The sequence below is a fragment of the Stegodyphus dumicola genome, chromosome 2 (genome assembly GCF_044657685.1).
Source record: "Stegodyphus dumicola isolate Sdum_Otavi_A_Nest chromosome 2, ASM4465768v1".
Classification (NCBI taxonomy): domain Eukaryota; kingdom Metazoa; phylum Arthropoda; class Arachnida; order Araneae; family Eresidae; genus Stegodyphus; species Stegodyphus dumicola.
Window position 1 is genome coordinate 20,003,687 of NC_140769.1, and position 18,950 is coordinate 20,022,636.

Genomic DNA, 18,950 nt, shown 5'->3' on the forward strand with positions numbered 1-18,950 from the left:
TCGGAAAACATTCGTCATTTTACTATAAACAAACCCTGGATTAATTTTGAAAGGCTGGCACTAGATTTCATTTTTAAGCACTCTCAGCAAATCTATGATTCGATTTTTTTTTTCATGTTTTCATACTGCTGTTGAAGAACATTGCACTAATTAAATCACCGCATATACTAGATTAAATTTCGAAGAATGGATTTTGACTTGAAACATTTAAAACTTTTAACACAACTTGCTGATTCTAGGTTGTGCGTATAGATTGACGGAGCCGAAGTTATCTTGAAGATTAGAACACAAAGGCATTAATTAATTAATTCACTTTCACAGTCATAGCCACAATTTGGATGATAACACTTCTGTGAAGAATAGGAACAGTTTGGTGATTTAAAACACTTTTTTTTTCTTCTAATTATTTAAGAGATGGCTGCACACTTCGTTTTCACTGATGGTAGCACTTTTGGACTTGCGGATACTCGATATGCATTATGAATTTTCATTACACGTGGAAGTTTGAAGAGATGGTTGGTTATTGTAGACACTGCAATGACATTTCCACTGGAATTCCAATGCGCAGGACATTTGTCATGTCGACTCGGATGTAATAAATTCAGGAGCAGGAAGCAATGACCAGAAAATTGGAGGCGAATGCAGATTAAGTCTTCAGTTTTATTTTGAGGAACATGTTGCAGCTACACACAAGTCGGCACATTAAATGTGCTTGTTCCAAAAGGCTAACATTTTTTATAACTCTGTAGCAAGAAAGCAGCAGTAGACAGACAGCTGTGTAGCTAGGTGAAAGAGTGGAAAGCAAGTGTGTAATATTCAGGATGAAATCTCAAGTCAGACTGAGTTAGTTTTGGTTTTCAAAGCATTTTGATTGGATAGTTAATATTGCTTTAAAATTACTATTGGCTGGTTGGGTTTTATTTCCATTTACATAATCATAATTACATAAGAATCATATGACTTAGAATAGTCTTGAAATGACGCAGTGCAGAGAGGGGTTACTATTTTTAGAATTCAGAAGGGAAATCAATTTACACTGCTAATTTAATCTTTTACATATTCTCTTTCTTACATGTATATATATATGTATTAAGTCATATGTAATTGGCAAATTATGTGTTTTCAACTGGTACCATAATTAATTTACCTCTCAGCACAGCCAACACACACTACCTGGATAAACTGGAATTTTCTTAAAACACACATGGAAAAGTCAGAGAATTTCATTCTCCTTTTGAGTGGCAACCCTGTTCAAACTTAATTTTGTTTGGGGATGTTTTCTATGAATGTTATATTTGTGATTTTTTTTTCCAGTGTCTTTTGACTTGGAGTACAGAAAAGCATTTGCGAAACTTTCGAACAAACAGTTATCTCAATTGCACACGAATGATCGGCCTCCTGCAGAAGGGGCGGTCTTCTGTCGTAGGTATTTCCGCGACTTAGAATTGAGAATATGATGTAAAAATAAATACCTTTTGTGTTCTGTTATACACTTGTGCATAATATTTTGTTTTAAAAGACTGAAAATTTTACAACTGAGCATTCTCAAAATACTGACTGTTATTGTAAATGTTTTGTTTACTAAGAATGTATGTTATTTTTTTCCCCTTCCAAATTAAGAACTATTTTTTGCCTTCACGTTTTCAAAGTATATTTTTCATGTTTGTAATTAAATAAGTTATAAAAGTTGTTTATGTTAATACTTTTGATAAGCAATGCAAAAATGAATACTCTGTTTTTTATTGTTTAAAAAATGTGAGTTAAATTATAAATAATTCTATCTAAGTAATTTATGAATGAATAAAACATTTTTTCTCTCATGAATTTTAAGCATTTTTTAAAACGATAATCCTCTAGAGACCCCTAGAATGATTGTATGTATATTATTTGTGTCAGATAAGTTCATGGTTTTCTAAACTAATTTGTGTGTAACATTTTTCATTATGTATTTTTATTATTATTATTATTTATTTATTTAAGTACAGAAGTTTTCAAAATTATTTGTTGAGTAACTTTTTTTAATGAATTGTAATCAGAAGTATCTGCGGTAGAAATTGGACATAATTGGAAAATTTTAGACAAGAATTATGAAAACTGTACAAGAAGTTCAGTATTCTTAAAGTTGTTGGTTGAATAGTCAAATAATTTTATTAATTGTTTAAAAATGTTTTCCTTTCATTAATTTGTCAGCTTTCATTTGGATAATTTGTTTTGTGTAGATGCTTTTATTTTTGGTACTCATTCCCCCTTTCCAGAATGGAAAAAAATCCAAATAATAATAATAATAAATGAAAATTCATTTGTTATTTCTGTAAAAATGATGAAGCATTTTATTTTGATCCTTGTAACCATATATTCCTTACTATTTTTAATAGTTTTGTAAAATGCCACATAAGGGAAAATGTGATTTTTCTCAAAGTTATGAATTTTTTTATTATATTTAATTAAAAATGTCTGCTATTAAAACCTTTTAGATTTTTTAACACATTTTGCTTATATCTTTCATTAAAATATTTAACTGAGCATTTATATGTATGCTGTAGACCACATATTCAAAGAAACACTTTCAATGGTTATTCCAAATGCCAGAATTTAATTGAATCTGAAATACTTTGCCAAATAAATCAGTTTTAAGGTATTTTCTGCACAATCAAAGTAACTAAAGTAAATAACTTTTTGTTTATAGTTTTATAGAGTACAGTTTGACATGACTGCTCTTATAATATGCTTCTGTAATATTCAAAATGTTAAATTATACTATCACTTGAAATTTGGTTTATTAACTTCAGTGCACAAATTTAAATAAATTTGTAACCATGTTATTAAGGTTTTCATAATTTTTTTTAAACTTTCCTTCTTTTTCTTTCCCTGCTTTCTTTTTAATGAAATGATTTAAATTTGGCATTAATTTGCTCTTGTTTGAGCATAAGCGAATGATGAATTGAAATTTAATGAGAACTGAAGATAAACTTCCCCCTTTATGTTATATATATGTGATGTACCAGCTTTAGTCATAGCTTAAATTATCAGACGATAAGTTTTAAAAAAAAAAAACAGGATCCATTTATTATTATTCAGGAGAAATAGCAGTTACAAAATCAGATATCCGGAGTAAATAAAAAGAATTACTAATAACTTTTTGTATGAAGTTTACTGCATCGTGACATTTAAGAAAAAGCCCCGATATTCTTTTGCGAGTCCTTTTATAGCCTCTGGAAAGGCGGAGCTTCCAAGAAATGACGTCAGCCAATCCAGTTCGCTTTAAATATTTCCAGAACATTCTATAACTGTACGTGTAGAAAAGGCGGGAAAAAACAACTTGACTACGGGGCTGTGGATTTAATTCCACATACTTTCAAATAAGAGAACATCGCCATTAAAAATGAAAAGAACATACAGTTAGAATTTTAAGTGTATTCTTGATTATGGAATTTTATTATTACAAATATCCCCCCCCCCATCTGAAAAGGCTTGAAATTTAAATAAACTCGTAATTACTTTAACATAATATATTTAAACCAAACTATTGTCGTAGCAACTTAGTTCACACACTGAGAAAAAATAATTTCTTAAAATCTGTTCTTACTTGGCTGTTGAGTACACTGTTTAATCCTGCTCGTTTGTGGAAAAAAAAAAAAAAAAAAAAAACAGCATAAATGATTTAAATTCTTCAGCTTCTTTCCAGCAGACAATATCCAAATCATGCGGTTCTAACTATGAGACGCACTCAAAATTCGAAGACAAAGCTGTATCACAATTCACAATTGTTCAGTTGTAAAAAACAAACACCACTTGCACTCAAAAAGTTCTTTTCTTCCATTGGAATTATTTTCCTTTAGGGTACACCCATCCTGCCGACTCCTTGTGATGTACCAGCTTTAGTCGTAGCTTAAATTATCAGACGATAAGTTTTAAAAAAAAACAGGATCCATTTATTATTATTCAGCAGAAATAGCAGTTACAAAATCAGATATCCTGAGTAAATAAAGAGAATTACTAATACCGTAATTTCCGGAAGAAACGCCGCGGCGTTTACGTTTAAAACTTAAATTTTCAGCGGGTGCGGCATTTAGGTGCACTAAAAATAAAATATTTCCTATGATGGTCATTGTACATAGTTTGGATGGCCTTGTCATTGTGCATAGACTGGTGCTGTTCCCACACAAAAGACCATTCAGTTGCTTTTTGCGAACGTTATTTTGTTTACATTCTTTCCCTTGAACAGACCTACATGCCTTATTCACTTTAAACGAGATCTGAGAACAATAACATTCTTCCCCCTTTCAAATCAACATTCTCATCAGTTTGAATAGTCTCTCTCCTCTACCATTCGATGAATCTTCCAGGACCCATCCTCTCCCCACCCCTGCCTTTTCTGCAATTTTTTTCAAAGGCGGTCACGACTCCACCTGCCTCGCAATAACGAACTCTGACAAATTTCCCCTTCAGCATGAATGGATTTTTCTTGGCATTCTGCCAGATACAGATCCCATCAGTTTTGGTACAAGTACTTGTTGGATAGTTTTTAAGTAAGAAGGGAGCGGAAAATTTTTGAAAATGTCCCTAAACGGCACAGAAGCTATATTGCTGGTTTTAAGCTCAATGTAATTTCACGTGCTGAACAAACTGGAAATCGAGCAGCAGCTCGAAAGTTTGAAGTGGACGACAGATGTATTCGACGTTGGAGAACTGAAAAAGAACTTCTTAAAAATATGCCACAACAGAAACAAGCCAAAAGAAGTGGTACTGTAAGGTGGCCAAATCTAGAGGACTACCTTGCAAACTGGATAAAGGAGCAACGAGGAAAGGGAATGGCAATTTCGACTGTAAAAATTCGCTTACAAGCAAAATTTATAGCAAAACGAATGAACATAAATGATTTCAAAGGAGGTGTAGCAGATTTATGAAAAGAAACGCTGATGCAGCCTTTCTTCCAGAAATTACGGTAACTTTTTGTATGAAGTTTACTGCATCGTGACATTTAAGAAAAAGCCCCGATATTCTTTTGCGAGTCCTTTTATAGCCTCTGGAAAGGCAGAGCTTTCAAGAAATGACGTTAGCCAATCCAGTTCACTTTAAATATTTCTAGAACATTCTATAACTGTACATGTAGAAAAGGCGGGAAGAAACAACTTAACTACGGGCTGTGGATTTAATTCCACGTACTTTCAAATAAGAGAACATCGCCATTAAAAATGAAAAGAACATACAGTTAGAATTTTAAGTGTATTCTTGATTATGGAATTTTATTATTACATGTATATTAATATAATTGTTATTAGTATTTTTTTATTTTAAAAGTATAAAAACGGGAAAATTCTTCACTTAAAAAAACTCCTTTTATTATGATATATAATATTGGATAATTAGCCCAGTAGCGTATAAAATTTTTCAGTATTTAATATCATAGTTTATTAAATTATTGTTAATATGAAAAACAGAACTATAGTTTTGTACTGTAATATTTTTGGTTTTAATAAGATTTAAATTGTAAATATTGTCAGCTTTAATTGAAAACACCTGCACTATTTCATAATATTCATTCACCATTAAGCAGTGAATATAAAATGATATTGTAATAATAATATAATGAATAAAAAGGTTTATTCATTATGATATTTTTGTGTAATTAAATTGTTTTACTCAGTAAATGAGAGATTAGATTCGAAAATGATTATGTGAATAAGGAATAAGTTGTTTGTGTATGTTTATAAATATGTAAATGATTTCACATTGAGTTTTCTGTTGAAAAATCATGCTATATCAACATGTTACTAATATATATGTTATTGTGTGATACACACAGTAACATGATGCTTCACTATTTAATTTTTTTTTCTTTCCATAAACGTGCATTGTTTAATAATATTTGCAGCGTGTGTACATAAAATCAAAACTTAACTAACTAAAAAATAAACTGTCAAGTGTTTTGTTGATGTATTTAAAATAAGTAAACAGTTTTTCTGATGTTTCTCTTTAAATACTTAAATCATTTTTACAGATATATTTTATTCTGCAACATCAAATCTGTTTTGCCAACTTTTATGCAATGTGCATAAAATGTATGCGTTTTCATATAATACAACAGAATTCTGATACTTTGCACATCCTAAAATCAAAGGCTGTGTGCCATAGAGAATTTTGCAGATTATAGTCATGCCTTTTTTAGTTTCATTTATATTTTCCCCTTTGTAATTTTCATATTAAATTTGGATGGATCAATAATGATTCTAAATTGAATCATTATGCTACCATTATATTCTGTATGTTTATAATGGATTAATAATAAAGTGACCATACGTCCCGATTTTGGCGGGACAGTCCCGCTTTTTGGAGGACTGTCCCACGTCCCGCCGATTTTTAAAAATGTCCTGCTTATTAGAAAACATCTGCATTTCTTATTTTAAATGTATTGTAAAAATATATTACCTATTATTTATTAATTATTATAGTAAATATAAAGAAATAAAAAACATAAATAAAAAAACACATAAAATGCATGCAGAGTAATCTAAATTAGGCGATGTAATGAGTTAGATTTACTCAGTGGTGTTCGATCATTGTCATTACGTCTCGTCAAGGAATATGTTTTGTTAACTGAGGAACAGCTAGCATCAGCTGAAGGGCTATTTGCTTTCCACACCATAAACCACAATCCAAGTTTCAGATCAATTGATTATACGTCGCAAATGATCAAAACATTCTACGACAAAAAGTTTCATGTCCAAGGACAGAAACCGAAGCAATTGTCTGCATCTTGCATTTGAACTTTTATCAAAATTTAAATGCTTTTGTATAAACTGATCCATAATTTTTGTTATAGTGTCTGAGCTTTATTTTAGAAAATCTTTTGAAAGTTCCTTTTGCTCTTAGTCTTCAGAAACACTAATTTTGTCATTTTCGTGTACTTGTTATTCAACTAGTTTAAGATCATCATTGGAAAAACTTTCACCAATCTTAATTTGCAATAATTCTTTAATATTCTGCACATTTATATTATTTAACCCTGTTTCATTAAATAAGATAATTTCATTATCTAGCTTGACAATTTCATCGACATCAACATTGAATTCTCTTATGTCAACATCCTTGCTTAGCTTTAAGCATACATTATCACCTAATTCCAGGAAAGACTGATGTTGTCTACACTATATATGATATTGTATTTCTTCAAAAAATCTTTAATGGATTGTATATTTTTTTCCTCGATTTTATGAATCAGTTGTAGGAATGTCGCTGCAGATTATAAGCATTAAAATTTGAAATTATGCTTTAACCTATTCATTGGATTAATGAAGTTGTGTTCATTGGGGGGGGAATGGAAAACACTTCTGTGGAATGAATGCAGTTATGTCGGCCAAATTCTTTGGATGGCATAGAACATTATCAGTCAAAAAGTAAACCTTTCAGTATTAGTTTTTTTTTAATTCATAGTAGCATTAACATAATGCTACTGCTTTTGTCTGAATGTAGAAAAAAGTGTAGGGCAAAAATATTTGGTAAACCAGTTCTCAAAAATTTTTTATACTTTCTCAAAAATATTTATGGCATGTTATGTAATGGCTTAAATCATTATTTCCATAATACACATTATATGCTAATATATTTTTACACATTAATCATAAAACACTTTAATTTGTTTTAATTATGAATTTCAACTATATGTGGGGTGCAATTTTATTGTTTTAAAACCTAAATGCAAGCTTTTATTAAAATTTATGTTAAAACATCCAGTTTACATATTAACTAGTATCGGTACTTTTCCGCTTTACCGGCGCAGGCAATAAAATCGCCAATAATGGTACAACTGATGCCAAACGGAAAATCCTCACTGGTAACCTTTTATGCCTTATTTTCAAAACAAGTCGCAGCCATTTCTTATCAGATTGATTGTTTCGTTTAATACTTGCATACAATTTACATAGAATATTTACTAGATAGTTCAGTTTTATGCCCTAAGGCCATTTGCAGTAATTAAGTCAATTAGGATGCAATCACGCTGCTCACCTGAAGGCAAAATTATAGAAAAAGCAAAGCCAAGGGTTAAATTCATCAATTCTAATGAGAATGCACTAGCAAAGTAAAGCACTGGGGTTTTACAGAATTTCTGAGTAAGCTATTCGTACGAATTGAAATAATTCTTGCATTTAAACTTGTATTCCAAATTAACATTTAACTTGAAATTAATGTAGATAATTACTGAAAGAATTAGATTTTTGTAACGTAGTTTACGTGAGATGAGATCACTTGGGGTCACCTGATATGAACCGGCGAATCAGGATGTTGAACCATGAAAGCATAATAAATTCTTAAATTAATGTCTTTTTACAAATTTATTGTCTTTCTACAAAATTTTAAATGATATTAAAATATTTATGCCTTGAAAATAAAAAATTCTTATAACGAACATTTGTTAAAATTTTTTATGTGTATACTGTATGTTGTCGCCAATAAAGTCTGCTTGACGAGATTTGCGCCGGAGAAACAGTACCTAATTTTCAGTTATTGTTTATGCATCATATTCTTAATATATAAAAACATAAAATTTAAGTAATGGTGTTAAAGGTGGTGTTTTTTATTATTATTATTAGAAGTAGTAGTATTTATTTCTGCTTTCAAACAACTATAGAATGATTCAGCTCTTCTAAATTTAAATCTTCTGCATTCTCCAAGTTTAAATGTATAATTTAAAATTTTTTCTATTATAGTATTAAAAAGTTTACTATGTCTATTAAGATGAATTTCTTAAATGTTGTATGTTTTCTATAGACTTCTACATATCTAAACTGTAGTGTAATGTATTTTTCATTTTTTCATGTACAGTACAAAGTCTTTAATCCAGACATTGATAATGCGGAATGATCTATAATCCGAACCTCAAAGCTACAAAATTTCTGCGCATGCGTAGCATTTAAGCATGCACGTTTAATGTATAACGGACGGTATAAGCTAGGCTAAAATTATCTAATTATATATTTCAGGTAATGTTGCAGATTGCGTTGTTCCTTAATCTTCTAATTGGATCTGGCTTATTATTTTTTGCAGACTGTTAGAGCAATTTTATAAAAAGTAAGCTTGAACTTTGGATTATGTCAAAAAAGTTTCCGATTCTGGAGCTGCCAAAGGATCTACAAAGCGAAAACATGTTTTGATGTCCATCAAACAAAAAGTGGAATTGGTGCAAAAAATTGATAAAGGCATGAAGATATTGTATAAATATGAAGAAAGTTACAGATATGAAGAAAGTTACAGAGAGGTTAGTGAAAATGAAAAAATTTCGATTGACAAGTTAGTCATTCTTGGCACAACAATTACAGGACTTGAACAGCGGAACTTTGTAACTGAACAAGAAATTATGTCTGTTTATAGAATTAAAGAGAAAGTATTAGCACATAAAACGAAGCAACTTAAACAACTTACATTGAAAGAAATGTTTAATAAAGTAAACAAATAAATATTAAGCTCTTTTTTTTTTTTTTTTTTTTTTTTTGTAAATTTTGATACCCTTTGGATCATAATTGCTCTTTATTTCATAAATTACGAATTCATATTTTTAATTTTATAATTTCTGCATGGCCATCTTACCAGATTTAAATTGATGATCTAAAATCCGGAAAAACCCCTAATCCGGAATCGCCGAAGTCCCGACGAGTCCAGATTAAAGACTTTGTACTGTATTTTGATATTGACTATTATAATACTGTATTTGTGCATACATTTTTTTCATGTATACAAGCATGTATAAATTTCCTTTTCAGTAATTTAAATGAAAATGAGTTCAAAATAACTGATTGCTTATATATATATTAGATTAGTAGAAGACAAAAGATGAGAATGTTTTATTAAATATAAACTATATAAATTTTAATGTAGTTTAGCTATTTTCTGGAATGCGTGTTTCATTAAAATTCATTCTGTTTTACTATATCCAAAATAATATTTTGATAATAGATTGGAAGACTTAACATTTCCTCCTATGATTGTTAAATTTCAAAATGCATTTTGAAGTAAAGTGGTGAGAGAAATATTATTCCTACTTAATTACTAATAAAAATAATTTTTAAATGATATTATGGTGCATTTATTAAGTAGTAAAATTTATTTCTTGTATTTTGTATTACTAGTGTGCAAATCAGATCCTACAATTTGTAGAATTTTCTGTGATAACTTCATATGTAAGAAGACTCGATTGTTGCTATATGCAAATTTTATATCTTTATAAAATGGAGCATGACATGGATCTATCTATATGTATTTAATTTTCAATTATACCTTGAAATAATTGTTTAATGGAAATTCGAAGATTTCTAATTGTGTAAAAACTTGTACATTCGGATATTAAGTTTTAGTCCACCTGTTAAAATTCAGTGCATTTAGCTGATATCATACAGTACTATTATATACCTTGTGGAGTTTTTTTTTTTTTTTTAACTTTTTTCTAACAGGGTCCCCATGAGAAATATTTAAAGCATAATTTGATGATTTATTTTGTATAATTAGTAATTCAATAACTATTTTTAAATGCATAAAAAGATTTTAAATTTGAGTACATCAGTTATTGCAAATTAAAAATATTTAAGTTATTGGCATCTATAAAATTATCATAAAAAATTCTGTATTAAGCAGAATCAGAACATTTTTTCTATAATTTCCTAAAATGTTGTATTCATTGATGGGGATACTCAGATAACCGGCATTTGGCGGGGTTCTGGAAATTGCATTCATCAACTTGGCGGATAGGCACCAAACAGTTGGAAGAATGTTTAGGTTGCTAGCCCAGATGTTAAGCAAGATAAAGAAAAGGAAAGGGATATTTTCTTTCTATATGGTTGATACTTTGCATTGGGTGTTGTGACTTTACAGATAAATCTTTGTGCTGATGATCACATGACTCTGTCAGTAGACGCTTTGAATTCACTGTTTAATTATTTCCTAAATAAATTAATTATACTTGTGATTAGAATAAGATAATTTTATTTTTATACAAGAAAATTAGAAATTATGTTCCTTTTCATACTTTTGGCTCACATTATTTACATATAATTAATTTCTAAATAAATTAATTAAAAATACTTAAAATTTTTAATTATAGACTTTAATAAATTAATTACCTTTCTAATCAGAATAAAATGATTTTATTTTTATAGAATAAAATATGCTCTTTTTCTAACTTATTGTTCATATTTCCAGATAATTTCTAATTAGAATGAAATTTTTATATACTTAATATTTAAATATATGAGAGTCTGGCCATAACAAACAGGAATTAATTTCTAAATCAAATAATTGTACTTATAATACAAATATATATATTTTTTAATTTATGGAAGTCATTTGTTTAATCTAACTGAATGCCTTTTTTCTAATTATGTCCATGTATAAATACGATTAGGAATATTTAGAATATCAAAAGCACTCCCATTCTACTAAGTTCTAAGGAGAGGGAAGTCTGTTAGCCATGGCTTCACTCCAAGACGAACTACCAGTGTGCAACAGTTTTACCCTTCAGCCGCTGAAAGACACCCTATATCATAAAAGCAGTTTTTTAACCCCTCATAATCATATTTAAATTCAAATATAATTATTAAAATGCAATAAAATTATAATCAAAATTTGAAATGCTAATAAGTTAGTATAAAATATTAAACAAACATTATTCTGCTGATTTTCTACGTCAAGCATATTTCACTGATTCATTGTATTTGCAACAAATGCATAACTGAAATACATTCGCCGACCACATGAAATTGCTTCCTTGGCCGCCAGTTCGAAACCACTGTTATAGACAATGTTGTAGTATTTAACTTTTCATGGAATAAATACAGAAATATTCAAATAACCTTATCCTATTCTATTTGTTTGGTCTCTTTCTGAAATTTAAACAAGTGCATAACACCTTGAAAAGCCATAGTAGCACTTGTTACAAATCTTGTTTCCCTGCAGTTACGCAATTCAGGATTACATTTCTTTGGTTACATACACGAAAACTATTTTCGCACTTAAACAAGAAAAAAAAGAATAAAAATAACCCTCTTAACCTTATTAATTGAAATTATGTGCATAAAAGAATCCGGAATGTAACATATAAACCTGACTGGATGATTGAATAGCCTGCAATAGATTTCGAGAATTCAATATTATTGTGGAAATACAAGCATATTTTGTTTTTTTTTTTAAACTTTAACTAACTTAAACCTGTGATATATATCACATTTTTCATGATCATTGCTGCATTTATATAAAGAACATGTTTTCAAACATATATAGCCATTATTACAGATAATTGTTCAGATTAATGGTAAGAATTAAAAAAGAAAAGTATAAAAGTTAATAATACTGGAGTTATATATATATCATAATATAAAAATACTAAAATTGAAAAATGTACGTAGATTTACTTAATCACAACAATAACTAATCGTTTACAATTTGTTCTATATGTATGGTTTACCATCTCAATGCAAACGCTACACTTTGCCTTACTCGATTTTCGCCCAGCAGAGCCTTTCCCCTAATATTGGGCTGAAGGAATTTTTGGAAAGCACCTTTTGATTCCATTTCCCTCTTGGCATCAAAAAATTCCTCCCGAGGATATGGTGAGAAAAAATTGCGCTAAGAGCCGCTTATCTGAGTTCTTCCAAATTGATACCTGGGTTATTTATGTTCTTTCTGAACCTGATTAGATTTTAATGGAATGATATTTTTTATTGTTCCTTTGAAGAATATTCATATTTAAATTAAACATTTTCAGTTTTTTCTTGATTGGGAAAAATGTGATGTAAATTTATATCTTATTATTATTAATAATTTCATTATTGAAAAATTTCTAATTTACAAAGGCTGCACAATAAATGAAAATCTGGAAAAAATTATCATTTACATCATGTTCTTTGAAGCATACAGCAATTAATTGACCATATTTTTTCTTTTTCATTAATATTTGAAAATATTGCTTTTTTTATATTTTTTCGGGGGTGCAATGTCTATAGTTTCAGGAAGTATTAGTATATTTTTACAATCTGATGTATAGCCATGATTTTTCCATGTAGTTCAGTTTTCACCATTTATTGTAATAAGTTAAACAATAAGTTAAATTTTATTGTACCTAATTCAAATTAAGGAATTTTCAGTTTCACAAGAATGGAAAATAATTTATAAATGTGCATGTTATCAATTGTTATGAAGAGCAATTGTGTAAAAGTGTACTTTTTGATATTAATTCAGTAATATTTATTGAAAATATTTATGCTTTGCATTTCATGTCATTTAATTTATATTTTACATATTAGAAATTAATTTTAAAACATTTATAAAGGTATATATGGTCAGTTATTGCATAGCTTGAAATATTGATTGCATAAGTACAGGGCTGACGCTAGGCTTTTCGCCACCTCGTGCAAATTTCTGGATTCTGCCTCTTGGTTTCTCTTTAAGTTCTAAAATTTTTGCTAACTGGTACGACTGCACCGGCTGTGTGTAAGTAGCAGGTCATCATTTGTTACTTTCAATGTTCCTTACTTCATGCAATACAGGATATAAGTGCACACAAACACAAAAGGGGGAAAAATAAATCAAGCATGCTGCTCAAAGAATCAGCATTAATAAGCTTTTTATTATTGTCATTGTTATGTATGGAAAATAATGAATACGTAGACTTTTAAAAGAACTGATCTCGAATTATTTTAGTATTGTTGGCAGATTTGATTTTAAGAAGTGATTATTTTGTTATTAGACACTGTTATGTGAGATTAATAGTATTTTAATTATTTTAACCTGTGATTTTACTCCTGGAAGACAAATCTTTAAGAAAGCAAAATTATATGTATATTTGTTGAAAAATTTTTGCTGATTATTGTAAATAAACTAAACAGTGAAATGTGTTATAAAATGGACCTTTCTTTATTTTATCCTATGAAATTCTTAGTTCAAGTTAAATAAAAAATATATTTGTTATCTTTTGCAAAATAAGAAGTGTTTTTTTTTTACTTCTTACATGATGGGTTAATATTATTCTAGCTTCTTGCAGTCATGTTGGGCAGAAGATATTAAGAGGTATACAGTTTATGTGTAACTGCATATATACATTGAAAATTCAGGGGAAGATTTTTTAATATTCTATCTACTAAAATAATAACTCATTCCACAGGTAATTCTTAGAAACATTGTATCGCCATTTTGAAATACTTTCCAGAAAATGTTGCTATAGTGATTTCTTTAAAATATGTTAGAACAATAAGAATCACAATTTTAAGAATGTACTTAAAATTTTTCTAACCACTTTTTAGAATAATTCTATTTCAATAGAATTATCTATTATCCATAAACTGTTTCTCTTAACTTCCATTATTAGATCAATAAAATCTGAATTTTACTCTTAAATAAAACATCATGCTTGATCAAGAATATGGCATAAATTTTATTCTAGGCAGTGAGGTCACTGCTGCTGCGATAGGGTTTTGGCACCCCCCTTTCCGTTCAGTAGAATGTACCCAAAATCCATAGACATAGCAAATAAGCAAGTGCTTATTTATAATGATAATATCACTATTTATCATAAATTAGACTTTGAAGCAGAATATGTGTATGATTTAAGTGTTTTGGGTCATTTAGACCACACAACATGCATGTCATTTTATGAACTAAATGGTTATATTCTTAAATTATTGAAAAGTAAATGTAACAAATGAATTGTTCAACACATTGCATTTGCTTAGAACATAGATATCAATGCTGTGCACTTTGCTAGCCCATCCTTCTACCATGCATCCATCTCAAGTGAATCTCTTAAATTTATTATCTGAGCAGATAAATGTAGATTTTAAGCATACTGAATGAATGAAAGGGTTTTGCTTAACACTTACATGCAAACATGTCATTAAAAATATTATTTTAATTCCAAATTTAGTGAACTCTAGAAGCTTATTCTATATACCCACTCGTACAAATATTCTCTCTTGCATACGCTTTTGAACTCTATCCAGCGAAAATCACCTCATGCTTAAAACATACCATTTAATAAAATTTTTAATTTAACAGTTTCATACAACTCAAGGTAGAAAAATCCTATACATTTTGACATATATCAGTGCAATACTCTCAATTCATTGCAGCATAAAGTTACACATAGCAATATGTTTATAATAGCCAAAATTTTTAAAAATTTCTCATGCACAATATGAAAATTATTCTACAGCTGAAATTAATCACAGACTCCTAAACTAAGTAATTTATCAAAAACTTCTAAAATTTCATATACCTATTTGTTCATAAAAACCACAATTTCATAACTTCTCATCATGCACAACATAATTAATACTCAGTAGCCTGAAGTAATTAATTCTTGCTCACTCATTGAAAATTTACAAACTCTTAGTTAGAATGTTACTGATTTAGACTTACTGGTAAAAATACAAAAGTATCAACTTTAAAATTTTTAATTATTTGCATTATCATAAAATACAAATTAAGCATTACCGGAATAACAGGAGGAAAAAATGAAAGGCACAAATGAACACACATATATAAAAAATTAACTTACTTTATTTCTTTTCCCTATACTTAAATACAAATATTTTAAATAATTTAATGATGCAAGTTAACTTCACTGGTGATACATGATATATTTACAGTGACATGAAATTGGAATGTTCTAAGTTCAGCATGTTAATCAACTTCTTCAATGGTAGGTCCAGTGCCAGCACTGGCCCTAGGTTCTTGACTAGAATTAAAATTGCTTCCTTGATGTAATTTACTCATGAGAGGAGACAGTTCAGATTGCACTTCTTTCATTTTATGTTCTATTTCATCCTTCTCTGCAAGTGTATTATTGTCTAACCACTGAATTACAGAATCACAGGTCTGCTTAACTTTGGCTTTATCTGATGAAGATAGCTTGTCGTCCGATGCAGTGTCGGCTGCTTGCTTTACGCTGTACACGTAGCTTTCAAGGGCATTGCGTGAAGCTACTCTCTCTTTCTGCTCTGCATCTTCTTTTTCATATTGCTTCGCCTCTTCCAGCATCCTCTCAATTTCTTCTTTCGACAGACGGCCCTTGTCATTGGTGATGCGGATACTCTGTGATTTTCCAGAGCTCTTCTCCATTGCAGAGACTTGTAAGATGCCATTTGCATCTAAGTCAAAGGTTACTTCAATCTGGGGTACGCCCCTCGGAGCAGGGGGTATTCCGGACAGCTGGAACCTCCCTAGCAAGTGATTGTCTTTTGTCATCGCTCTTTCTCCTTCATAAACCTGAATGTCAACACCTGGCTGATTGTCGGAATAAGTTGTGAAAACTTGCGATGTCTTGCAGGGAATGCGAGAATTTCTCTCGATGATCTTGGTCATGACACCACCTGCTGTTTCGATACCCAGTGACAAAGGAGCCACGTCTACCAACAGGACATCTCTGATCTTTTCGTCTGTGCTTCCTGTCAGAACGGCAGCTTGGACGGCTGCCCCATAGGCTACTGCTTCGTCAGGATTGATCGACATGCAAAGTTCTTTACCGTGGAAAAAGTCTCTCAGCATTTTCTGTATCTTGGGAATGCGTGTTGAACCACCGACCAAGACAACGTCGTGGATGCTGCTCTTGTCTAACTTTGCATCTTTCAAGGCACGCTCCACTGGCTCGAGGGTTGATCGGAAGAGATCCATGCACAGCTCTTCAAATCTCGCTCTGGTTATTTTCGAATAAAAGTCTATCCCTTCGAATAGTGCATCTATCTCGATGCTAGCTTCAGTGCTGCTGGACAGAGTCCTCTTGGCTCTTTCACAAGCGGTTCGCAGCCTCCGAAGAGCTCTTGGACTGGAACGCAGATCTTTACGATGCTTGCGCTTAAACTCTTCTACAAAATGTGCCACCATCCTATTATCAAAGTCCTCTCCCCCCAGGTGAGTGTCACCAGCTGTAGATCTCACCTCGAACAAGGAACCTTCATCGATTGTCAGGATAGACACATCAAATGTGCCACCTCCTAAGTCAAAGATTAGGACATTCTTTTCACCTCTCAGATTCTTGTCCAGACCATATGCCAGAGCAGCTGCAGTTGGTTCATTGATGATTCTCAGCACATTCAGTCCAGCTATTTTCCCTGCATCCTTTGTTGCTTGTCTCTGCGAATCATTGAAGTATGCAGGAACTGTGATTACAGCATCAGTAACTTTCTGCCCTAAGTACATCTCGGCAGTCTCTTTCATTTTAGTCAGCACCATAGCACTTATTTCTTCAGGATTAAAACGCTTGCGCTCACCTTTGAACTCGACACAGATCTTTGGTTTACCGCCTTCGTTTGCTACCTTGAACGGCCAGTTTTTCAAATCTTGCTGAATTTTTGGATCATCACACTTTCGGCCGATCAACCTCTTTGCATCGAAAATGGTATTTTCGGGATTCAGAGCAACCTGAGATTTTGCAGGATCGCCGATGAGCCTCTCGGTCTCCGTAAAGGCAACATAACTAGGTGTTGTGCGATTGCCCTGGTCGTTGGCTATGATTTCCACATTTCCATGCTGGAAGACGCCGACGCAGGAGTATGTCGTGCCTAGGTCGATACCAATAGCTGGCGCTTTTCCACTCGGCATCTCTGATGTTAAATCAACAGCAGTAACTAACCACTGCAATAAGGTCAGAGAGAAATGCTATCAGAACACTTCACAAAAAATTCGTAGTTAATGCAAAATCGGCGAAGAATACAGCACTTCCAAAGATCGCTTTGTTTGTTTACAATTCTAATCGCCATCCTCACAGAGCTCATATTTATACTTTCGCAGCGCCTTCGGGAAATTTCCCGAACATTACTCGGGAATGACGTCAGATCGATTGTTCTGCCGCCTTCCAGATGCTCTCGAAATTTCTCGACCGAAGATACGCTTGTGGTGCCATCTAGGAAGTCCCATTGAAATTAAACATAACTTTCATCCCCCAACATCAAAACAAATTTCTTTCGGGAAACGTTTAGAAATAAACAAGCTTTTAAATCTCACAATATTCGTGAATCATTCTTATCTTACTGTCGCTAACACGCATTTCTTTTTAAGCAAAAAAATATCCTGGAGAGTGCAGTATTCGAAATATTCACATGCGCCTGAAACCTCAATGCAAAAAATCTACGATTTTATGAGTTATTAAAGGAAATCACGATTCGATTTTGAATGGCTCAAAACTTGTTGTATGAGGACTCAGATGCTAATTTAGAAGAAGTGTCAAGTGACTCTTCATTTATGTAGCTCTGGAGATGAATGTCTAGATTTTGACGAAGAAGATTAAAAGGTGTTCTTCCCCATATAGATTGGGTATTTGCAGAAAGTATTACATTATATAAAAAATTCTGTAAGTTCATTATAATGATCAGTAATATAGTTTTATCCTTAAAGAGATTAGATATACACCGGTAAATACGGTAATTTTCAACTAATTTAATGACAGATATGTTTAAAAACTATGGAAATAAATAGGTATAAATTATAAAGAAACAATGAATTGAAAATTTTAAGAAAAAATCCTGGCTACAGGATACTTGAAAATTAATTTCTTTTAAACATATAGTGTAATTTTCTTTACATATAGTGTGATCTGAGTCCTCATACAACAAATTTTTTACATATAGTGTGATCCGAGTCCTCATACAACAAATTGTCCTCTGTATCATCCAGTGAATTACTAATGCTACACTTCTTAAATGATTTAACCACTGTCTCTGTTTTTACAGCATCCCATGGAATTTCGAGCCATTCAAAATCGAATCGTGATTTTCTTTAATAACTCATAAAATCGCATTGAGATTTCAGGCGCATGTGAATATTTCGAATACTGCACTCTCCAGGATATTTTTTTGCTTAAAAAGAAATGCGTGTTAGCGACAGTAAGATAAGAATGATTCACGAATATTGTGAGATTTAAAAGCTTGTTTATTTCTAAACGTTTCCCGAAAGAAATTTGTTTTGATGTTGGG

At 31.0% G+C, this 18,950-nt stretch overlaps 2 protein-coding genes across 4 annotated transcripts in view; one reads left to right on the plus strand and one right to left on the minus strand.

Moving 5' to 3' along the window:
* Positions 1-13,971, plus strand: part of Crag (DENN domain-containing protein Crag) — a 171,639-nt gene extending 157,668 nt beyond the window's left edge. For all 3 annotated transcript variants that reach the window (XM_085810501.1, XM_085810503.1, XM_085810502.1), the window contains one exon: positions 1,315-13,971. In XM_085810501.1, the coding sequence (XP_085666627.1) occupies positions 1,315-1,457 (143 nt within the window). In that variant the 3' untranslated portion in view covers positions 1,458-13,971. The remainder of the gene's footprint in view (positions 1-1,314) is intronic.
* Positions 13,972-15,522: 1,551 nt separating this feature from the next.
* LOC118205725 (heat shock protein 70 B2-like) lies at positions 15,523-17,795 on the minus strand. The gene has a single exon (XM_035378018.2). The coding sequence runs from the start codon at positions 17,578-17,580 to the stop codon at positions 15,664-15,666; it is 1,917 nt and encodes a 638-aa protein (XP_035233909.2). The 5' UTR covers positions 17,581-17,795; the 3' UTR covers positions 15,523-15,663.
* Between the last annotated feature and the right edge of the window lie 1,155 nt (positions 17,796-18,950).

Bases quoted from the DNA above. Each gene is read 5' to 3' on its own strand.
- LOC118205725 (XM_035378018.2), bottom strand. From the start codon at position 17,580: ATGCCGAGTGGAAAAGCGCCAGCTATTGGTATCGACCTAGGCACGACA.